Source organism: Leptinotarsa decemlineata, unplaced genomic scaffold (assembly GCF_025532065.1).
Source record: "Leptinotarsa decemlineata unplaced genomic scaffold, Ldec_3_MD MMD2_tig00026336_RagTag_RagTag, whole genome shotgun sequence".
NCBI lineage: Eukaryota > Metazoa > Arthropoda > Insecta > Coleoptera > Chrysomelidae > Leptinotarsa > Leptinotarsa decemlineata.
Window position 1 is genome coordinate 13,325,851 of NW_027412692.1, and position 25,929 is coordinate 13,351,779.

A 25,929-nucleotide genomic window follows, 5' to 3' on the forward strand; every position below is an offset into this window, starting at 1 on the left:
AGTGAAACTCGATCATTCAGCCTACGGCTTGAACCACCGACTAACACGGCGGTCGTTTGAGAGAGTGGACAAAACACCCACGTCGAACCGCCCGGCTACTGACCTTGTTGTAGTTAATATCGAGTATTTGTCAGAAATTATACTTGTTTCTACAGCCGATTCGAACGCTAATAATTTCTTAATTATCGTCTACGAAGCCGGTAAGCCGGGCCAAGTGGCACTTTCGACGTTCAAACAAAACGCGGCCACCTAAAAACATCAACCCGAGTGCAATTAAATCATTGAAGGAATAACCCTCGGCCGCAGACGACGGGAGAAGTTAAAGAAGACGAGGCAGACACAGGGCATGCTGCGGTGTCTCCCGCATGTGGCTTCCAGATGTTTCAGGTAATAAGTGCCCTTCTTAATGCACCTGCTTTCCGCATACGCCTGGCCTGGTTGCCAAGATTAACATTATTTTTTTATTACGCGAGCGGTGTCTAAGTTGACGGCTGACGTGACTTTTTCACGCGTGCCTGTGAGAGTGACTGGTCGTTCTTTATATGTCTACTCAAGGAGTTGCAAACCCAAACTTGATTCATGACATCCCTGTCAAAATATTTTTCAAACGGGCCATTAATCTAGTATACACATAACCACATACAGAAAAATTTTATATTATTAATATAAACTATCCGACCAGAAGACAAAACCGTTCATCCGATTCTCTGAATATGTATATATTATCATAACTGATTTCCCTTCGACATTCTTTTGTGTTCGTGAATTGTGACCTACTATAGATGAAAACGTCGGGCCGATGAATTAAACATAATTCACGCGTTTGAATGTGGAATAATTTGGTTGCTTAACATTCTACACTCCATTTGAATCGAAATGGTGGAGCTCTGGCTTTCCGTATGCACTTCGAAGTATATTGAGAAGTGAAAGGTCGAGCGGGGATTGGATAATAATTGTTGGAAGCAGTGAGGCTCCCGTTTTTCAATTTTCTCACCGGACTTTTGGGATTGAGGGAATTTATTTGAAGGGGTGGAGTGAAAGAAATAGTACTGAGGAATTTATTGGGACACTTTTCAGATGTCTTTCAACACATTTGAGACGTTTTTCAACACTTTTGAGACGTTTTTTAAGTTTGGAACCTGAAAAACTGAACATTATATATACGCTTGTTTTCTGACAGTAAAACGAGATAAATGCTCATCATAAATAGAGTAGAATAGAATATAATTTTATTTCTTGGAAACAGTACAGGATGCATGAAAAAAGTCAGACAAAGGGTTAATTCAAAATGCATATACCAGCAACAAATGAATGTGGTGTTTACCACATAAAAACATAAAAACAATTATAAATAACAGATAATTGAAAGCAAATAAGTAAAAGGAAAAAAAAATTCTTCAGACGTGATGTTCAAAAAACTGTTTCGTTTAAAATGAATTTTGTATGTTTTCTGGAATCGAATTGAAATGTTTTGGAGCCCTGAAGCATTTTGAGTTATTTCAAGTTTTATTAAAAGTAAAATAAAATTATTTTTGTGTCTAGTGTTATACTCATGTTTAGAATCAATCTGGAGGAATGTATTTTTTGTGTTTTGTCCTAAAAAAAATGGGTAAATTGATTCACATTCACAATTCTAGATTGAATGAATGAATTCGTAAATTTATATATTGTAATCAATCTAAAGCCGCCCCTGACCGATATGTCGGCCAGCGAACAAACACATGACATCACAGCAAAAGGAATGCAGTCGGCAACCGCCGATTAAACTCTAGCTACAGATTAAGTACTTACTTACTTAATCTGTGCTCTAGTTGAGTACCGAAACGACTATAGATTTCTAGAACGATTAAGTGACAAGTGTTGTAAAAGAATTAGTTTGTGATAGTGAAATATTGTTAGAAATAAATTTGTTTAAGACAGTTAATTCTTTAATACGCTACAATATCATGAAGTGTAATTATTATGAGTAAAATAAAGAGTCATGATTTGTTATAGTGTACGTATAGTGATATTCCTTAATAACATGTTAATTATGGAGGGTACAGGCAAAGAAAACGTCTCATGGGAAAATGCTTGAAAAAGTGCCCAACTTTCAACAGTAAACAACAGTTCAAAATCCCTCCAGAATGGCGCTAGCTTAGGCACAGGGTATGATATGAATTAGGCAGTTCTTAACAGATTGAAGTATGCAGTTTAAAAAAATTTGTTATATTTAATGACTAGAGTAGTTACTGACAGTGTAATGTACATGACCTCACGTGTTCACGTAGTCCAAACTAATTTTGTCGATATAATCTAAAATCATTGCTGTGGTACAACGTGGAGACATCGATTGAATATTGTAGTAACATTTTTCTTAATTTTGTTGTGCTTACTGTTATAATAAATTGTAAGCAATATATTCTGCATTAATTATTAACACGAGTTTTTACATCTATTTTAAAACTGACATTTATGAAGTTTACTTTCATTATTTTGCTTTTTAAGAACTTTTGTTCTCTACTTTTGCAACTGTGATTCGCATATTTCATTCATGTATCACTTCCCGAATGTTATATTGATCAAGCTTCAAGAAATGATAAGCAATCAATTGATTATGAAACTTCGGTTTTCATTTTGTTCATATTTTGAAGAGTTCGCCATATAACGAGACGGAAGTTCCTTCGTCCTTTTTCATTTCTCCGTCCTATTCTAATAACTTTCAGCGCCTTTTTCAAAATTTACCCTGTTGCTAATGTAGCACCTTTCAACGGACACTTTTTCACACGTAGACGGTTCTGCATACCTCTACCCTCCATAATGTTGAGATAGTAAAAGCTAAAATTGGACGTCACACTGGACATGATAAAATAAAATATTTCGTTTGGAATATGAGTTCAGCTCACTAGTCAGCCCACAAAATTGTGTGTATTTCAATATGACGCGCACATTATTGATTTGCGGTTTCTTTTCACTCTATGCGGTCTACAAAGTTTCCCTGACTTGTTGTTAATCGCCTTTTGAAAAGTCTTTCAGTATTCATGTGTGGTTATACGCACATAAAACGTTTACATCAGGGAAAATTCGTATGTAGGTTTACGCGCAAGTAAACCAGTAATCCCAAAGTGTACAGGTCATTTTACTACGTAACCTTGTTTGGTCATTGTTCAGTTATCAGGCATACAAAATTTGCACTAATTACTGAAAATATTCACCAATCAATGGAGAGATTTGCGTTAAACAAATTATATTGAGATGAAAATATTCCTATGGAAATAATTACCCCAAACAATTATGTGATTTTTCTTCCTTTCAACAGTTTTCACTAATTTCTTGTCTTGCTATGTTATTCGCAAATAGTTTCTAAAGGGTTCCTTTCTTACGTTCTACCTGAATCCCTTATTATTTATGACTGGCTGGGGGTTGATCTTTTCATGAATGAACAATGAAAAGTACCACCTCAATATTGTACGACTGTACAGTATTTTTTGGCTTTACGAAAAATATCAGTTATAATATTCATAGAATGTCGCGAGTTCGAATTATTAGGAAAATAAAATTAAAATTGACGACAAAAGTAGTTTAAGTTAGTTTCAAATCAACCTATCACTATCAGTCAAACAGAATTGTATTACTGGATAAGATAAGTGATATAGGTTGATACATTATTCACAAAAAAAAGTTCTTTTTCACACCATCGTTGTAGATTTTTGTGGATGAGAGTGGACACATTTGCCTGTGTTTAAGAAAAATGCAAATAAAGACTTGTTAATCGATTCTATTCTAAATATGTCAGGTATGCCTGACATATTTAGAATATGAAAATCACTTCATTAGGAAGTGATTTTCATAGAAACTATTAGAAATTTTAGATTGTTTCATATTTCGTGAAAATCAAGGGGTTTGTATCTCGAGAAATCTCTGTTAGCTCGGGGGTACCACAAGGAAGCCACCTGGGACCATATTTGTTCAATCTTTTTGTTAATGACATTAAAAAATATATCAATCATTCTGAAATTTTGGTGTTTGCTGATGATCTTAAACTATTCAGGACTGTTGAATCCAAAGAGGACTGCGAGAAACTTCAAATTGATATTGAATCTTTCATAGATTGGTGTACTGATAACTGCATGGATGTCAATGCAACTAAATGCAAAAGTATGTCTTTCTCTCGATCAAGTAATCACTTCATCACTGAATACACAATTGAAGGTAAACCATTGGAATCTGTAAAATCTATACGTGATCTAGGTATTGTAGTCGATGCCAAAATGGATTTCCATCTCCATTATGAACATATCACTAGTAGAGTGATGAAAATGTTAGGCTTTATATGCAGATTAACAAAGGATTTCACAAATGTTAACTCCATAAAGGCATTGTACTTTTCATTGGTAAGATCAATTTTGGAATACTGCAGTTGTGTTTGGTCCCCGAAATATGAACTTTACAGTTATAGCATAGAGAAAGTTCAGAATAAATTCCTGAAATATAATTGAATGAATTTATTGGAGCCTCTGGAGACACCCTACATTTTGTTTTATGAGAGAGAGGACATTGTTGGATCAAGATCTTCAGATGATGTGGTGCTGCAGGTTTTTCCGGGTTTTCCTGCAGCTGAAAAAGCAAATGCGCCACTGGAATCAATGAAGTCGCCCCGGAGCGCCAATTAATTTTTATTGTTGTATTTATTTTATTTTTAATGTAATAAATTAAAATTTTACTAGACATTTTTAATTGTTAAAAATAGATTTTTTTATATTTCGATTGTTTAAATAATTAGAAATAATTTTGCTTTTAAAAATCATAATTTACACTTTTGAATAGTTTGACAAAAAAAATTTTTTATTCATCATTTAAATGTTTATTAGGTTAACAATATGTTTGAAACAAATATTGACCAACGTTATATTTTTTTTCTGAAACAGAAAAAAATTATAAAAACAGCTATATATAAAAAAGTGCCATACATTTTTTTTTATCAAGTATTATAATGTATATTATAATAATATATTATATTTTTTTCTAAAACAAAAAAATTATAAAAACAGCTATATACAAAAAAGTGCCATAAAAATTTTTTTTCATCAAGTATTATAATAAATAAAAAAAAATTATGGCACTTTTTTATATATAGCTGTTTCTATAATTTTTTTGCTTCAGAAAAAAAATAACGTTGGTCAATATTAGTTTATAACAAATTGTTGAACTAATAAACAATTAAAATAATTAATAAAAATTTTGATATTGATAGTCGCGTACACCCCACCATAAGTAGGTTTTGGGCCAACTTTTCGGATATCAGAATACTACTGTATACGAGTTTGTACCTGGGTATCTCGAATTCCGAGATACCTAATTTCGACTTAGATGACTGGATCATAATACCTTGTTGTGGTTATTCTGGATATACACTGTGGTCGGATGCTGCATCTGCCATTCTATTACGTTTTGTTAGGTCCAATTCTCCGAGCGTCCCGAGCTCGCTAGCGCCACCAAGGTACTGCGACAAAAAAATGAAACAACCAATGGATGCGATCTAAAACTAATCATTTTCTTATGCGTTTGAATCTTTATTATTCATTTGAATTTGTATATGGTCTTTGGTTGTGTCTTAACTTTGATTTACTTCAAGTAATTATAAAAAATTCATTGTTCTATGTTCTACAGTTTCGGCTACGTGTAAATTCGTTTCACAATTCACACAACACTAACATTTAACGCTAACAGCTGTCTCTGACACACCGTGTCATCTTCTGAACGAGTCATAAACTCCACCCTATAGTTACGCCACTGCAGTAATCGAAATAACCATCCGAACAAAGCCAAAGACGTCCGCTCCTCTCCCACTCGAATTGCATACCTGCAAATCGGCACCCGATTCCTAGTCAGCTCTCGTACTAATCTGCCGTATCGTGTCCTTCCTTCTCTCTCTATGGGTAACGAGAGTGTGACGTAGTGCGTTCGCGTCACGAATCTGACACTCGCCGCCTCGTTCCGAGTATCTCTTCTAGTCTCCTCTCGTCGTTCTTGCAAATTAAATCGTTTCTCATTTCGTTTTCTTCTCCGTCGGACCTCAAATTAAAAATAAGTGCGCGCCCCGGTTAGTTGTCGTCGTGGAAATCGTGGAAACATGTTCGGCGATGTCTTGTCTAGTGTCTAAACGTGTCGGTGTGTAATAATTTTCGTACGGGCCGCAGCACAGAGCCGGATCTAGTGGTGATGTGAACAGTGCGTTGTTTTTTTGCGGGTCTTTTGGCAGGTCGTCAGGATTACCTCATTACCTTGGAATAGAGACAGGAGAGAAGCGGAGGATTCTTTAAGATGGTTAGTTGGTTTTTGGGTTTTTCGCTATGAGCGATTGTTTTGCGTTTCGTTCAAGGTTATCTCGAGCCACGGCGACGTCAGCTGGCCTCTGCTTGCGCAAGTTTGTTTACCGAGAAAGAGTCGGAAACGTCACGGCCTGTTTTTTATTGTTAACCCAGATATTCTCTTGCACCTTGAGGTTACTTACTTTCTGTGCAGGCGAGGTATATAATCCCAACGCTGAAGCAGGTAATACCTTTTCTCTTTCACTTCAACAAAAGAGGAACCGGTATTAAACGTACTTGTCGTAAATGACAATGACCTGTTATAAAAAAGTAACTATGTCAAAATATTCTTGAAGACAAGCCGGATCTACATTTGAGACTGGATAAACACGCGCGTTTTTTACTTCAGGCTCTTTCATTGAGCGATTTCTATCTTTAAATTTAAATAAAACAAAGTGTGTATGATATATCATCGAAATTTTTCTATGTCTGGAACTTAGCATCGGTCAAATGTCCGCCACGACTTCTCTGGCGCATAAATCAGGCTGAATTTGACCGTATGTTGGCTTTGGGAACCGCTGTATGTTGTGGATTATTCGCATACACCTGCGACTTGAGAAAACCCCACAAGAAAAAGTATAACGGGGTCAAACTGCATGATCTCGGTGGCAAATTCACGTCACAACAGTGAGATGGCCATGCCCTCTAATTGCTCGTGCAGAATATTCAATGTGGCATGCAGCGCCGTCCTGTTGGAACCACATGTCGTTTGTGGTCAGATCATTCAATGCAGGCCAAAAGAAGTTGGTAATCATCGACCTGTTGTGCTCGCTGTTAACAGTGATGGCCGAGCCAACGTCGTTGTCAAAGTAATTTGGACCAATGACGCCGCTAGCCCAAAATCCACGCCAAACTGTGAATTTTTCGGGATGCATTGAACGGTCTTGGGTCTCATTTGGATTGGTTTCGTTCCAAATTCGGCAATTTTGTTTGTTCGCGTGCTTATTCATCCAGAAATGGGCATCATCGCTGAAGATGACATTTCGATGAAAATTGCATTACAATACGTACAGTAGGTTTCACGGTATTGACTAAACGATTAAAATGAAACCAACCCGACCTTTAAGTTGTAAAACCCGAATCAAATAAAGGGAAGAGAATCACAATATTACACTAAGTACACTACAATACACAATGGGATTAAACCAAGTAGTTTATTGCAGTTGATAAGCCAATACCATTCAGAGTGAAACATACTATACCCAGGAAAGTCTTCTTTTAAAAAATTATCGTTTCTGTTAATCAACACTTCTCTAGGTGCTCCGTTTCTGAATAGTGAAAATTAATAAATGCTCATTATAAATGCAAAACGCTTACAAGAGTGTTCAAACAAGGTTTTGTTATGAGTTGCAAAAGCTGGTATAGGCGGTCGCTTTCAGGTCGTTTTATTACCTGCAGCGGCGTGCGTTTGTGTATTTTATCTAAAATACTTGTCGAAATTGAATATTTTCATTCGAAATATTAGCCCAAACAACATCAATGGGATTAAGTTAAGGGGGCAGAAGCGGAATTATATTCCGTTTCTGTGTCATCTTATCGACTACATATTCCGTGAAACGAGCTTTATTCCCACATACTATAGACAGTAGTCATTTTTCAACAGTACTGTCATCAAATGGTATGTTTTTTGTCGATACCACTTTTTTAGGAATCACACGTTAAAAGGCAAGACCTCGTTAATCCTTAGCTCGCACAAGTTTCGGCTTCTGAGGGTTGTCGTTCGTAGGAGTACGACAGCTGGTTAACGGAAAAACAGATTTTAAACAGATTTTTTTGTCTCCAAGGTGTTCTTTCAACTTTTCTGCAATGATAACTTGCATTATCCATCACAATCACAGGGTTAGGTGGAATGAGGTTTTCCAAAGTTTTTCACAATTTCTTTCTACCTATCCTTGGAGACATATCTCAGTTTTCTTACAAGGCTAAGTACCATTATTTTGTCTAGGGTCCATATTTCTGTTTAAAAATAAAATGAATGTAGGTATTTTTCTAATAACTGCAAGTGTGTAGTTTTCATCAACAGGCACAGTTTGTCTTCCTGAAGATAGTTTTAGTGATTTCACAGCTTCTTGTATTTACATATCGATGGTATACGAAGGATTTTTGTATACGAGAGCTTCATTACATGAAGAGTAATAATATTTTCGTTAACAGAAGCACATGTACTTATTTTTGTACTATAGAGAAAACTGGAGAAGTCATTTCAATTCAGCAACTAAGTATAATTTACTTTATAAAAATACTGATCAAAACGCAAGAATTTCATCATGAATTCATTTTCTTCAGGTACTGAAATACCTAATTAAAGCACTATTAGATTGGAGCGGAATCCTGACGGTATAATGGTACTCAGTTCAAAGTTATAACTCTCAAATGATAATTTTCCAAGATGATACATTTTCATTGTTTTCAGAACGATCAACCCAATCAGTTGAATGTATCTCTCTAGGTTTTCTTGGTATTTGCTTTCATACGGCGGCGCATTTAGCCAACTTTAAATTTATGTTACGTTTGTTTACCTAACCTTCTGAAGAATTATGTAATCTTTGGTGTAATCCGATCATTTTTGATTTGAATAGACCCCAAATGTCTTTTGATTTTAGCCTGAACATGGGTAAATTATTCTTGGGAGACTATTTGAACAGGTCAGGTATTCAAGATGAAAAGAGAAATGAAAATTTCTATGTTTTTCACCACTTTTATCTGTAACTAACGTTACTGCAGTTTCGTCTTATAAGGACATTTTCATTTCATATCGTTATACTTTATTATTATTTTATTATTATTTTCACTTCCTCAGACGACCTGGAAATCTATAACGCAAAGTTTTTTCAGTCAAATAGATTATCAGGAATAACATATCTTAATTTTGTAGGTGTACAAACTCAATTTTTGAATATATGATTTTTTCAAGTTTCCACCCAATTTTCACCCCCTCAGACGGCCTGGAAAACTATTAGTCTGGTTCGCATGTACTCGATTTAGCTCTTTTTGGTGACATTTTTCAGCCCTGTCCAAAAATTACGACCAAGGTGTCATTCGATTCGTATTTTTGCCTAGAAAGTTTAAGGAAAGGTCCGAAAACGCGCTGATAAAAATTACAAAAGTTATAAACAATTAAGTGAAAAAAAATGGGGCTTTAGTTTTTTCTTAATGTCTCGGAAAATTTTCAAAATTTTGGAAATTTGAAAAAAGATTTGAAAAGATTAACGAATTTGCGTAAAAAAGTCCCGACTCCCGAAACTGTATCTCGATTATTTATAATTTTTACAGAGCCCTGAAAATAGAGCCAAAAGCGGGTAGTCTGGCTTCCGCGCGCCTTTCGCCACTCTGACAAAAAAAATATTTAAACATATTAAATGTAAATATTAAGGAATGAAAAAATTCATGTAATGTTGGGATACATCAATAAACAATAATCCGCAGTCAAAAAATTTTTATCCCAATTTTAACGTTTATTATAAATTTGTTAATTAATAACTTTTTCTGAATTGAAAGTTAATATAAAAATCCCTATAATTATTAAACTAAAACCCTGGCATTTTTTCCTTTGGTGAAGTTATCCTTAATAGGCAAAAATAGATTACCGTTGCCAAAATAAAAAAATTGTTATTTTCTATTTTTCATCAACAATGAAAATTATAATTTTATAAAAAATACATTACAAAATTTTTTTTCTGATTTTTTATTGTTTCAATGTCTCATGGCTAAAAACTAATTATCAATATTTTTTTTTAATTTTTTACAGCTATTGTTAATAAATTTATTATAAACAAATACATTGTTTATAAGCAATTCGAAAATTTTTTTTTGCATTATGGTAATGGAAAAAAATCATGATTTTTAGAAAAAAATGGTTTCTTGAAAAAAATTTCTTTGTTGCTAAAAAATGCGTTTGTTAATTAACAATCGTTTTCAAATTAAGGAACCGTTTTTTTAATCATAAATTCCATTGTTCTTTAAGGTTTTGAAAAAACTTTTTTTTAAATTCTTTTTTTAATTGTTTATTTTAAAAAAATTTTGTTATAAACATTTTTTTTTTCAATACTTTGTTCTATAATAAAAGTAACTATGTGTGTTTTTTTTAATTTATTCTATTTTTTATAAAACTAATAATATTAATACATAGTTACTTTTATTATAGAACAAAGTATGAAGTTTTTTCTGTCAAGTAGATCATCAGGAATAACATATCTCAATTTTGTAGGTGTACAAAGTCGATTTTTCATGTTACGATTTTTTAAAATATTTAATATTTCCACTCTATTTTCACCCCTTCAGACAGTTTAATAAACTAGGACGGTTCTGTTTTTTACTAATTCAGTCAAATTAGCGTATCATATTGAAAAATGGTAGGTGTGCAGAGTCGGTAAATGAAAAAATAATAATGCGATATTTTTTTCTCAGTGTACTTTGTGGATGTAGATAATTTCACAGCCGTTTACCCAAAAGAAATTTCAATTATAGGTGATATAAATCTGTAGCTTCCTACCGACGAAGCTACGATGTTAACGACACGCGTTTTGAAATAAAAAAAATACTTTTATGTCTAACAAAAACAATTTCTTAATTGTTAACATATTTTTTCGATTCTTGAGTAGATTTTAAATATAGACTCAAAAATAAATGATTGATTACATCTGACGCATTAAAAGAAATGTTTTTTTTATTAGATACCGGCTGTGACGAGCTCTACTTCTTTTTGAACAGACTAAAGTTGATTTTTCAATCATCTCTTTTTACGAAATTTTCCGGTTTATCTGTCACATGGACAAATACTTATTCATTTTGGGGAACCCAAAGTGGGTTAAATAAGTTGGGGAGTGGACTTATAACCAATCAGAAAGTTTGTCACACGTTAGTTTTTATGGGAATTATTAGGACATATAGTTACCAAGTTTGGGGAATTAGACATGTATTTTTTTAAACAATCTAGGTAAATAAATATAAACAGAAAAGTAGTCGATCTGTTGTGGTTTTAAGTTTCAGATATACACGACATCAAGTTCAGTACTCATTTGAGCGACATTTTTTTGACTGTTAGGAACAGTCTGGATAGCATTTTAATGTTTATTTAGACTGGTAACCCCTATTAACGATACTAGCATTTTTATAAGGTTGTTTATCACGTTTCTTATACCATCAGTTAGATGAATCATAGTTATAAGTTTAGGTTCTTAGCATTCTTGTAATGAAATTGATGCAATTAACAGACCCGTTCTATGCAAATTACCGTCTCTGAGATGTCAAGAACTTGACATGATTGTCATTGTAAACGTTGCATGTGTTGTATAATAACATTTCATTATCAGATTTTAGAAATGATTTGTGAGAAAAATGTATAGCTATAACGATTTCTTTCTTGTTTTGGCATGACTAAATAGATGCTAGTAAAACCATGAAACATGAAACCATTGTTTCATGAGCCATAACTTTTGTACACATTCACAAAATCCTAAGTTGACAAGCCGTTGAATTCACCTCTTACTGATTTACATAATTCGTCTGCTACATGAATCGGAGAAATAAAACCCTTATTTTATTAGAGATGGTCGTTGGCAGAGGTTGCTTTTGAGGCCACCGAATAACGGGAATCTCTAAGAATGATAAACGGGTGAAGGGTAAAAATGTTTTATAAGGAAAGTTATTTGTTGGCAGGCAACGACCACGGAAAGTTTGAGAATGTAGCATATCGTAAGTTAACAGAGTTCCAGTCGCGGAAAATTGGAAATTTATTTCCTTGGAAGCGTGCTGAATTTAGATATAGCGACTGATGGAAGACAGGCGATGCTGGACTTTTTTCCATTTTGTGATTCTGGTTGCGTTCGTCTCTAATATCGGGCTGGATTTTTGATTATGGCTTGCAAATTTTTCCAAACTTTGTATTCGTTGTGCTTTTTGTAGCTCACGAAGAGCCTTCGTTATCTCCAAGGCAACGGTTTCTTGTAATCATTTTTCTTTTGAGCGTTCGTTGAGCAATGTAACAAGTCCGGAAAGTAATCTTTTTGTGAACGAATAGACAAAATTTTAAATTTTAGGACCAGCAGAAGCCGAGTCCTGGAAGTTTGCGAGTCCAAAAAACTGTTCATTCATTCATCATTAAATATAGAATAAAGAAAATAACTTGTGTCTAATTTCCAAGTTTATTATTTGTTATGATCGGTTTCGTACGTTGACGAAACGCAATATCTGCCAAATACACCTTCACCGTCTGTGAGAGTGTACAGGAGAATCAGAAACCGTCGGTTTTGCGTCGCCCATGAGAATTCTACCTTTCGCAGACCACAACTTGGCGAATTGTGCGTCTTGACTTGGACCTGCACCCGTAAAAAATTCAACTGACCCAGGAAATGAAGGTAAACGACTATAGACAACGACTTGTGTTCGCTAAATGGGCTCTGAAGTAGTTAGTACCTGATCCAGAGCCCAGAGCTCAAGTGTTTCATCAAAAAGTCATCTTCCGCGATGAGACCCATTTCTGGATGAACTGTCGTTAACAAACGAAATTTTCAAATTCGCGACGATAGTTAGCAGAATTCAAGGATTAGAAAAAACAATTAGCAAGTCGGAGAGCAGTGAAAAATTGAGCCTGAACTGAGTGTTTATTTCTCATTTTTTTTCAGTTACATTCTTGTATATTATCCAAATATTCAGGTCAAGGGGGAACAAAAATGTTTCAATAAAGAAGCCTGAAATGAGTCAAAAATTATTGCACATTGTAAATTATCAAAATACGAAGGAGTTTGACTTAGTTCTTCAAGGCTAATGATGAAGCTAACAGATACACGATTCAAAAATGTGTGTGTTTGTTAAAATCCGTTTTTATGTTAACCAGCACTGTCTGCCCCCTACGAACGAAACAAAAGCCACCCTGAGTCTAAACTTGTACGAGCTAATGATTAAAGAGGTGTTACCTTTCAACGTGCAATTCCTAGCATGTAAGGAAACTAAAAGCCCTAAATTATGACATAGTGTGGTCCAATAAAAATAATCTCATTTGAATGGAGACGAGAAAATTCGAGAATGGACTGCAGAATTATGGCCTGAATAGAATACAAAGTGGTTCAGCTAGCCTAATTCTTGTTATTAAAACCAAGCTAACATAATCAGGAGATGACTAAAATCAACAAGTTTCAACTTGCGGAATTCATTTCACTCGATAAGTTACATCCCTACCTGTTTATCAAGTAACAAGTTGAAAACTACAAAAATCAAATATAATTGGATCCCCTTCGGTACAAGATTTTTTTGGTGTCCAAGTTGGCCTACCACCCTGTATAGTGGCATACCAATCAAGAATGTCATGGACGAAACATTAAATAAGAATCGAGATAAGAATGTATCCCTCGATGTACCCCGTACAATCACAGTGACTCACCTCAAAGGCCTCCAAAGAGAAAACTTTTCATTGTGGATTATGTTCCTGTATTAATCATACTTATATAAATATGCATTTTGTTACACTTCAGTGATTCGAGAAGTTACAAGAATAAACAGAACATCAAAATATTTATCTGCCTTAACCTTTATCCAGGTCATTAACATGTTTATTTGAGAGATAGACTAATTGAAGGTTGTTGGGTAAGTCGAAACTAATGAATTTAAAATTATTCTAGGTGGTACTTGATCCTCACTTTTGTTAAACTGCTATTGAGAAACATAACTGTATCTTGCTTGCGTTGTTTGTGTAAAAATACAATGTCGTCGATAAAATATACAGGGTGTCTCTCAAATGATGTCATTAATTTCAGGTTGTGATTACTAGTCATCATTTTATAAAAAAAACTTCATACAAACGTGTGTCTTAACTCACTTCGTTTCCGAGATTCAGAATTTCAATTCCAGGTTATTTGATTGAATTTATGGTAAAAATCATTGAACGCCACTGTTTTTGCTGAATTTAATTTTATTTGATATAGCTAAACTTGTGTGATGAGTTATTCCACTTTTGCTGCATTGACAGGTAATCAAATCAAAAGTAATACTTATATGTTCTATTTTTAGTTCTATTCTATAATGTTTAAAAATGAAAATAAAAAAAGAAATATTTTTTCAATTTGAAACATATGTATAAAAGCTGGTGTTCAAACTTTTTTTAATTTCTTTAATCTGATAAAAATATTAAACTTGTATGAAAACAGTTACTTATGTACAAAATCATTCTTATCATAAATATCAATCAGCTAACCCTCTGTGACGCCACTGGAATTATTCGTAATCCAAGTTTATGAAAAGAAGCCACTTGTTATTGCTAACAAAGACACTTAGTTTCATTGAAATCGGCGGAAAGACTTTTGAGTTATTGATAGAAGAACAATATATTTAGTGAAACTTTGACACTCCGTTATTAAGAAACGAATCAAGTTAGGACACACGTTGATATGAACTTTTTTCATGAAATTTGACAAATAATCACTACCTGAAATTAATGCTATCGTTCAGTTGTAATTCCAAAAACAGTTGATTTTTTTGAAAGGGGTTTCGAGTCGAAAAACCTTTCAAAATATCTCTCCTTTTTTGTCGCAACAATAAAACTGTGTTTCTCGAAAATTGATTTAGCAAAAATAGTTTTATCATGAGTTCTCAAACATTATACAGGCATTTTAGGTGCCCAGTGTATCAAGATAAATTATTTAAAAAATGAATAAACACATTGTGTTGTCTACATCAAAACCATATTTTCCCGATTATTCATTATGTCAATATAAAAAAATAAATCTTCAACCACTTTGAAAGAACTTCCACCAAAAAAGTGTGTTCATTTTTGATTATCTATGACAAATCACGGTCAAAATCAGGCCCAGAAATGAAAATCATTAATTTTCTTCCTAATCTGTAGTTTCTATTGATTTGTCGCATCTTATAGACACTTAATTTTTTTTCTGGTATGGAGATTTGAAATATTCACCCCTCCTAACATTCCTATACAGTTAGACATAGCAAATATCTGCCGAAAAATGACTACTTCTCTGACCAGTACCACGACGGACGTTTAAACACACCCGAAGTCTTAGTAATCTGACGATGAAAACTTAGTGAAACGTGCACCGAGAAACAGTATTTCTGTACAAACCCCATAGGCATTTATGCGAGATTCCTCGCTGAGAAAATTTTGCAGATGTTTCTTCAAAGGCATGTATGCATTTGTATCAGATGACCCGTAACTTAATAGCGAGCATGTACTTTGATACGGTTTTGATATTTATTATTATTATTAACTAATTCTGGCCAGTAAACGACTATGCTGTAATATTAGCGCACCTATCGTTTTCATTATAAAGTGCAATTATTTGAACTCGTACGCACGAAATCCGAAATATTTACGGTCTAAATATTACGAGTACTTAATCTGGATGAATGGAATATGAATAACTCTCACTTATGCGTTTAGTGGGAGATAAAACAAAAACTACATAATTTTTTTTTGCATCCATCAGATTCCGAAAAGCTAGTAAGGCAATTCGTAATAAAAATCATGCCAACTCCACAACAAAAAAATATAAAATTAGCGTAAAGTTTTGTGTTTTCGTGAGATTTTCATTACGGTTTTTCCGATATCTACCGTTTGAACAGTAGGAAACCTTGAAATTCCGTTTAAGGGTTGAGTATCATTTCATCGCAAGGGTGGCAGTGCCAGCGATGAAAATATTCGCAAAAGATTCCTGTAGAAAATATAAAAATGTGTATTGACAGTTCTGTTGGATTAAAAAGATATATTTTTGTTGGACCATCCGGTTTGGAGTCGCGAACTCCGGTTAAATCAGTCAACAAAAAATTATGGTTGTTACAAAGATGGGAGATTCGGTAATCAGCCATTCTACTTCGTTGTAAATGAATCTAAATGACTGCATTACTCACTCATTCCAAACCACAGCAAACTTATTATTCTAATTTTAGAATTATGTGTTGACTTTGGCGTATCGAGGAATTTCCAGTTCATCTGAATATCCGATTTTCCGATGAAGGCGAATGGAAGGAAATAATGAAGTTTCGAAGCTCTTATTGAAAAGACTTTGTTGACAACTTTACCTTCATCAATCATTTTATCTCTTTTAACCGTTTTCACTATTCAGGGTGTTGTGGTACATCAGTCCTTAATCTTATCTTCACATTTGAGCATTTTTTTATATGCTGTGGTACATAAACATGATTTTTTACCAAAAAGTACATTTTTCTTAAATATATTTCTCTTCGATTTATTGGGAAAGTGTAAGTGTAATTTGATAATTTATCATTTGACGTTTTTTTTTGAAAGGGAAAACTGTTTTTTGTAAAATTTTTCATTTTTTTAAATGCCTTGTCTAGATATACTGTGGAAAAAATAGAGGGTGGAGAAAAAGTAAAAGGTTGATGAAGCAACAAAGAATTTAAACCATAAATCATGAATTTTTACATGCTCACAAGCTCCTCAAAAAAGTGTAAAAACATGCTTCTAGTTTCGTGTACTTATATGGCCCATAGGTACTAATCTATGGAAAAAAATTAATCTCGATGATTTTCTCAAAAATTAACTTTTTTCTAAAGTAGAAATAGCCTTTTTGGTTAAAATCAATGCCAAAAAAAAGCTCTTGCAATCCTCACCTCAATATAGCAGTCATATGTAGTCTTTCATTCAACATAAAAAATCTATTCTGTAGCTTGCGCCCCTCTCCCTACTGATTTTTCCTTGAGAAATGTGGGACTGGTGTGCTTACTTGCCACAAACGAGTGTACAAATGAGTAAAAAACACAAAAATCTGCCACTGACAGTTATAAATAGATATGGCAATTGTCTAAAATGTACAGAGACAGTTGAAAATATCTCTGCACTTTAAATTTTCAAGTTTAATTTTTTCGTAGTGACTGGTATGAAATGTTTTCAACTTGATTTGTTTTTCAGCGTGGAAAGAGACCGCCTCCGTGAACGGGAACGGCAGGCGCGTATCCAGATGTCTTCACAAGTAGCTGAACAAGAAAATCCCCCCCTGTTTCAAGAACCAATCAGAGTAAGTCATACTTCACAATTAATATTGATTCAGATTGCATAGTCAGATAATATGCCAACAGAGAAAAATATATACCTTTATCGAATACCTGGTTATTTATTAATAATATACTGGGAGATTAGATAAGCTCCATTGTCTTGATTGTCTAGAATGATGAAATTTAGCTAAAAAAATTGAAATTGTAATCATGCAGTACAGATATACCGATTTTTCGAAAGACGGGCAGTCTTTTTCTGTTGACCATATTATTGCTATCTCGAAAACGGTAAATTGGACAATGTTTTCTATTTTGGGGAACTTGAATAATCTTTTCCCGATCGAGAAATCAGTGGTTGTTTTTGAAATATTCGTCAAAAACTAGACTTGTCAAATTTCGTTTTTCTGACTCCACCGCCTTCATCTCGAATGATATGAAAAAAGACAGACTAACTTTTAATAGTGTTCCATACTTGTTATAATCTGGTATAAACAAATTTGCAACGCAACGTTTCGTTCATTATATTTCTTCATCTGCTTTGTTTCAAATACGAATCTGTATCGTAATAACTGATTTTTTATTACAGTGGTTACAAAAATTTATGACAAAATAATTTTTTCAAATAAACCTTAAACGCGATGTTTAATTATTGTTTTTCGTATCTTCAATAATAAAGAAGTTAGCAACAGTGTCGACTTGAGTTTGATCACACTGTACACTCTTTAAAAGTTGTATGAATTGTGCGAAGATGAATGCAGAGTAAATTATTTCATAATTCCTTCAAAATATATCTTACAATAGGTTACCTCCGATTAAAATGTTTTGTACTTGATCCAGTGAAATAAATACCGAGAAGAGAAAGTGAAGCACCAATTTATCTTCACTTTCGGCAACAGATGCTCTCTCTTTATTTCCTCATTACAATGGGGAATGTTCTTCAATTTGGGTTATTACAGCAAATGCAAGTTTGAACAAAATAAAGTTGAGTTTAATTCGTGAGTTTTTCAAATTTTGGGTTTTAATTTTTAAACGGATTTGTTTCTAATTCACATATTGGCAACAGCGCCTATATAAGTTGAAATAACTTACACGTACTTCTAAAAAAAGAAAAATTATCTTTATCAATCAACAAATAAGGCAAAATATGAATTATAGTTCAATACCATCTCCAGAAGCCACATAAACAACAGTTGTTTTGTTATTTATTTATATAGAGGAAGATAGGTTAGATGCACAAAATGTCATATGTCACAGAATGTCTCGGAACTTGGAACATAAGTAAACAGAACAGCACGCCTCTAAAATATGTCATCTTTGTTTGTCTCATACAGGTAACAGATTCATTGTCCTTTATTAGCTATAACCGATGTTGCCAAATGGTGAAATAGAAACGAATCCCTTTAAATGTTGAATGCATTATTTCATTATTCTTTTTAAAGTATTTAAATAATTTTTTAAAGAAAAAGGTTGAAATGGTAAGTTTAAAATGCGTTGTTTTAGAGCTCTTTTATGAAAACTACTTGATTTTCGTCAGGAGGAACATTCCCCATTATGAGCCTCAACTGAATTATAAACAAGTGAAGTACCATCAATGGTTTTTTCCAATAATTCATTTGTTTGTAGAGATAATATTCCTTGCCCAGCCATTGTTGATTAAAACAGTACGAATGTTTTGAATTACCGCCATTTCAATATGACAGCTACGCTTGCGCTCGTCTTATGATGAAAAGCCCTATGATAAGATCTCAATTCGAGAGAAAGTGAAGCACCAATTCATCTTCACTGTCGGCAACAGTTACTCTCTCTTTATTTTCTCATTACAATTATAGTAATACTTGATCACCTAAATAAAAAATGGAAGTTGTCAATCCGAGATATTGTCGATAAATATGTCTATACGATTTCTCTTCGTTGTCGATAATCCTGACAAAATTGACGAAAAAAAGAACTGAACTTGCAAAAATTCCCGAAATTTAAAAATCCACTTCATTTTTTTAACAGTTTCGTATTGTATAATATCAGAGAACCGTTAAAATTATAATCGCTATATATCTGTATCTTTTTCTCGTAATGTCTTTTTTCAATTTCACAAACAACACCTAATAACTTGTTCTTCACAAACTTCATTCTCAAAAAATATATCACGACATATTTCGCTATCACAGTAACTTTTTCGTAGTGAATGTTATATTCGGCCGTGTTGATAATGAAATAACTTAATTGTATATTTTTTCTAACAAAATGTTACTCACGAAAAGAGTTTCAGATGTCGTGAAAAACAACCATCATATCTCAGACGATTTCTTGTAGATATACCTGACATAAATACACAGCCATCTGTGTGAAGATGCAGACTAACTTGTCTTCATTTCACATGTTTCCTGCCCGTTTTATGTCGGTTTTGCAATTTCATAACTAGCCATAATTATATTAGTGCTAATAATAAGCCTCCAGTAATCATTGGCAGAGAAAAAACTATCGCACCGGTCGCACCTGCTTTTCACTCGGTTTCACTCATTTTGCTAAGAAAATAACCGTGTAGGTAATTAATTTTCTTCATTTTATTTTTTCTTTCTCCTGTTTGTACGTGACTAGTTCATCAAGTTGCTTTCTATTGCCCGATATCCACGTCAGCGGGGACTCTATAAAAGTTTATATTTGTACTTTTTTGCGTTATGAGGACATCATTTGAATAATAGCTGTTTGAATTAATGTTGAAAAATGAGCCGATAGATACACCAAAAATCCAGAGCTGTCTAAATACTAACGAACAACGTCATTACACTGATGACACCCGTTCTGGATTCGGAAGAGAGCAGTTGTGAGTGGCCTCCACGGTTACCAGATTTATACCCCCTTTGAAAGAGTCATTAGTTTGAATTTTTATTCAGCTGAATAGAACCTGAAGAAATTCATATTTCAGATGATTTTCTTTATATAACTTGTTAGTTGGAAAGTTATATTTGCTTGTCACCCTCGCTTGGTAGTGGAAGTGGCGAAGTTGAAATACAGGAGAAGCACAATGAAGTGTTTGTTGCCCTAAGACAATGTTTACAAGAACGAACTGACGATTTATTTTATACTTGAATTTGCTGATTCCACTGTCAGGTGGATCAGTCTCTTGATAGTTTTGTAGAAGTAGTTGCTAGTGATTAGGTGGTTAAGTCAATTAGCTCCTGACTTAATGGGTTAGTGTACTTTTGGTGTGGTTGATTTTCACTCATAGGGTTAGCTATTCTTTAATTTTGAATACTTTCAACCCTTTTTTATGTCTCTTCCGAAGCTGAAAAGCTTTATTGGATCAGTTCGTATCAGATTATTGTGTTTCGTTTGATTATAGAATACAAAATTCATGAGATGGTACATTAGTCAAATAGTAATAGTTCCGACACATAAAAATTGACTTCAAAAGTCGGCCATCTGTTTTTTTCAAATATTTCTCGAAGAGCTTTTATTGTAATTGAATTTGAAAACTCCAAAGTACATTTTCTTTGTCACAAGAAACGATTTTTGTATTACCTATTTCATAAGCCTCTGGATCATTCTAGACAAGTTTTGAGTAGCCGAATCTCTGGAGCTGATGATCGGTCTAAGCGGAACGTCCTTCTTGTGGATTTTGGGTAGTCCATACAAGTGGTAGTCTATACAAATAAGGTCTCAAATAAATTATCACCTTTGGGTCATTGTTAACTTTGTTAACTCCACAAACATTCATAAATATATTCATATGGTGAGAACTAACTGAGTTCAAATACTCCAAGAATTGATTAGTTAACGAATAAAACTGAAAAATCTTCATGACATTTTTGCTGGCTAAAGCAAGGTAATAACCAAATTATGAATTTTAGCCTTTTCTTGAGATTTCACCCGAAATTATTTTTCTCACAATTATAACTTAATGAATTTCAGACTCCAATATGATAAATGATAATACTTATGATAATATTTTCCATGCTGGAAACTATAATAATTAATGGGCAGTAATAGATAGAGTTTGTTGATTTTTTTTCGGCTATGACTGATACCGACGCAGATTACGATTTCACGCTTCAACACTCCTATGTCAAGCGTTTCAAAAATATCTCATTAGATTTGAAGCAGTGTATGGTTGAATGTCGACCCGGTGCACGTCTATACAGATCGCAGTTATGGTACAACTGAAATGTATTTTAGATTAAGGTTAGCTTTTTTACTTTATTGTTAAAACACTGTGTTCTCGATTCAAATTAATTAATCTTTTAGTGAGTAGAATATGAAATAGTCTATGAATCTTAAAGTGAGGCATTTGAATTTTTTAAGTTGGAATGCCAAGTACTTGTTTCGAACTGAAAGAATGGGGGTTACAAAACAAGTGAGAGGAGCATACTTTTGCACTTTCTGAAAGAACTGTATAACTATATTACTTTGAATGTGAATTGTACTATAATTATTTTTTCTGTTGGGCAATAAAGATGTAATATTATTAATGAAACTTTCCCAAAACTCCATTAAATTTACTGAATACCTCCGAATTAATCATTCATAGTTTTATTAATTGATGGGAATATTCTAATTTATGTCTCATCGATGAAACGCAAAAACCCAGGCGGTTCTTGTGAATGATTCATTTATACGATTGTGAATAGCAAATCGACTTTCGAGAACAATGACAGTTGTGAAACGTCGCTTCAATTTTTAATACAGACATGAACATAGTCTTGCATAGAATTATTTATCATGAACGACGTAGAATCAGGGTATTTCTCAATAAATTATGTGAACAATATTCGGCAATGGAAATAACATTATAGAAAGTAATTTAGAATTCATATTTCAAGTAAAATCAGTTATACACAATAGAGGGGAAACCTTATATATATGAGGACTGGAGGTATTTCTTTTTCAAAGTGGACAGTTTATTTGACTTCCCAAAAATAGGTCAACTCAATACATACATCACCAACAGTCTGTTTAATGGAGCAAAGGAACTGTTCACAGTGATGAAATACGTCATCTACACCTGCCTTTATTGAGTTAACTGTCTCCACATTAAAATCATAAAATACACCTTCAACTGCTAACACAAGACAGGTGGAATTGTACACAGACGACTATTGAAAATGACCATTAATCTCACAGGCAAGCTTAATGAAAGACCCTTGTAATCACCCACAGAACATATTTAATCGCCCCTAAAGGGCATGCAAGTATACAGGTCAGAAGCAATCGGACACATGGGACAATTGTAATGTCCTCTAAAGGACAATATGCATACATAGGCAATTGCAATGGTCCTTTAATAACAAATGTAATCGGTCCAACTCTAAGATGTAATAGTCAATATAGGACAGAGGAAATAACCCACACAGCACAATTGTAATTGTACATGACCAGGTGTAAACTCCCTCACCGATAATTGTAAAGGCCCATGAAGGCAGGATCACAAAAAAAAATTAACCTCCACAAGGGAAACTGTAACGGTTCATAAAGAACAGGGATAATTGCCTATACAACAAAACATATAAGACAAATATAATAGAACGTTATGGACACACAGGAAAATTGTAATCGCCCTTTAAGTGTAATCTCCCATAATGACAAGTGTATTGATGATTAATGACAGGAGCAGATGTCCACATAGGATACATTATAAGCACTTCAACTCGAAAATTTATTCCTATGAGACAATTATCTGTGCTTCGCATAATTAGTAAATATTTATACTCAAAAACCCTGATTTAAAGAGTTCTGCTGAGAATAACCATCTGTAAACTGATCTTCTGAGAGCAAGTGAGTACCCCAACTCCAAAAATAGGAATGACAACGGTGAAGGTAAATCCCATAATTTTTGACTCAACTTTAGTCTGCAAAACACTTTTGATCATTCGTTGACTGAAACATAACTGCTCTTCTTTTTTAAATTCTTTTTTTCATCAAAATCGGCAACATTTCCTTCGGGAATTACGTCTTAGTGCCTGAAATTTTCAAATACTGATTTCTTCGCTGATATCTCTAGATCAATACAGTTGATACCTCTGACACTTATAAATGAGCACTGATAATTATATCAAGTTGAAACTATCTCCAAATTTTGATAGAGCTATTAAGCAGATAATTTTTAGGAGTTACCTCTTCAGGTCTTCAATTTATATCAACTTTTTATCCAAGTTCTTTTCACGAAACCCCGAAGAATAGAAGTTATTGAATTCTTGAGAAGTCACAAACTTCTCTATAAATCTCCCGAATTCCGGTCGACTTTCAAATATTAATTGTCCTCGATTCTTCGAAGCGCTTTATATCTAGAACTGAATTCATACAGTCGACGATTTTCCCGTTTATATTTCATGAGGTTCGCTGGAAGAGCCTAATTTTCCGGCGAATATAATTTGGATTCCGGCTGTTCGACTCGCTGTTCTAATTCATTTGCTCCCTCTCTCTACTGCTCATTTTCCAATATGTTTTCCAGGCTGGTTGATTGATATAATTTCTAGAAAGTGAGTCGAATGGCGAATGATGATTGAATGATGATCAGTAGTGACTGATAATTTAGCGATCGACAAAACATCAGATTAGAGGCTGATAGTGAAGTTATCACTTGTTTCTCACGAACAGAAAAGCTGAAAAAATAGAACATGGATTGTTTTCAGGGACGCTAGTGGACAGTGTGTTCAGCCTGTTTCTTGAGTTTATTTTGAGTGAATTGAAAAGGCTCAGCTCACTAAGCCTAAGGATTAAGTGGGGAATAGAAAAAAATACTTGCGTGGCTCAAAGAGAACTGGATGGTATCTCAATCGCCACGAAAGAAATAACCAGAAAAAGAATTTCTGGCAAAACATAACAATCTGCACTGATAGCAGACAAGCCTTATTAGCCTTGAACAGATAACGTGTAACCTCAAGGCTAGTGTCACCAAGATTTAGCCAAAGCCTGAAAAGCCATGAACAGAGATAATTCTCAGGAATGCTACTCAATGAAATTTATGAAAGAGTTAGATTTAACTCACACGAAACAGTATCATCATCAGTGGTGGACTACGAAGTTTCGGATCAAGACACTTGTCTGATGTAAAGTGAGGCCCCTACGTATTCACGCCGGCATCAAGGCCGGAGTGGTTTGGATACCTACGCGAAGGGGGCCATGTACGTGAAAAAAAACAGAAAGTCTCCCGAAGAGGAGGCGAACTTGAGAAATTGCGATCTTCAAATGACCAAAATATGTGTGAAAAAACTAGAGGGTGACAGCATTGCTTCGAGCAAGACTCGAGCTATTTATAAGCGGAATCGAAATTATTGAAAGTCGCTAGGAAAAGTATGAAGAGCTGCAAGGAGAGTATGTTTCAAAATAAATACATTCGTTTTCAGAATGTTTGTATCTTCATTGTTGGGTCTGGTACTTCTGGGATCACCCTCATATCTGGTACCCTGCTGAAAAGTGGTCTTTGGTGTTCTGTCAGTGACGTTATTTTTTTTATTCCAAAAAATTATTTACTTATTGGTACCATTATCGGGGATTTCTTTAATCCCGTGTATTTCTCAGTGTCAGTTCAGTGAGTCAGTTGTTTTGGATCTGCCTGTAGCAGCTTCATTTCGGAACCAACGGTACCAACTTCACATTTATTCACATTCAATCGTCTAAAATGATCTTATATCCAGTTGAATGGATTTTTCTGTTATATTTCATCAACAAGAAAATAACTTGCGAGAATTCTGATATCGCTGCGTCTGACAAGGTTAATGCTTTTCTCCATGAACCAATATTTTCTTTCGCAATAATTCCGACGGTGTTTCCAGCAATCCACTTTTCACGCGTAAAACGAACCGAAGACTCATAAATAAATCATGATTAATTTTCGTAGTCACTTCGGGCTCGCACATGTTAAGGTTGGAAAGCTGAACGTATAATAAATCTATAAATCCGTCAAGGGGTTTGTTGAAACACGTTTAGAAGAGGCAGGGATTTCGATGGTACACTTTCGAGTTACCGGTGTTCAGAATCGGACCGGCCCGGATTGTACAATTGACCCAATTATAAATATACAAAGTTTTGAGAAAACTCGGCTCTTGTATTTCTTTCCACAATTGAATATTTATTACTGATAGGTCAATATGTTGTTTATGAAAACAAAATTAATTTTTATGTTAATTCAAATCTGCACCTTCAAACTGTGGGTTCTAAAAATTCAATTCCAATTCGAAATATACTTTATTGTCCCAAGGATAGATTCTTATTGACAAAGCTTTGTGCGAAATATAAATAACATATAAATGAAATTACATGAATTGAAAAGAGACATGTAAATAACAATAACCTTAAACAAGCGTTCGGGATATAAGAACATGGTCAATAAAATTAAATAAATCAATTCAAACTATATTGAATCAAATTAATAAAATACCGTAGATATTACAGTTAGTCATACTCAAAATTATCATTGTAGAATGGGGAATGTTCCTCAATTTGGGTTATTACAGCAAATGCAAGTTTGAACAAAATAAAGTTGAGTTTAATTCATGAGTTTTTCAAATTCACTTCGAAAAGTATTCAAATTGATGTTTCAAATGTTGGGTTTTAATTTTTAAAGGGATTTGTTTCTAATTCACATATTGGCAACAGCGCCTATATTAAGTTGAAATAATTT

At 33.9% G+C, this 25,929-nt stretch overlaps 1 protein-coding gene across 1 annotated transcript in view; it reads left to right on the top strand.

Annotated features, from left to right (window-relative positions):
• lilli (AF4/FMR2 family member lilliputian) overlaps positions 1-25,929 on the top strand; it is a 284,128-nt gene that overhangs the window by 156,827 nt on the left and 101,372 nt on the right. The window contains 1 exon segment of the mRNA XM_074183239.1: positions 17,230-17,335. Coding sequence (XP_074039340.1) covers positions 17,230-17,335 — 106 coding nt within the window.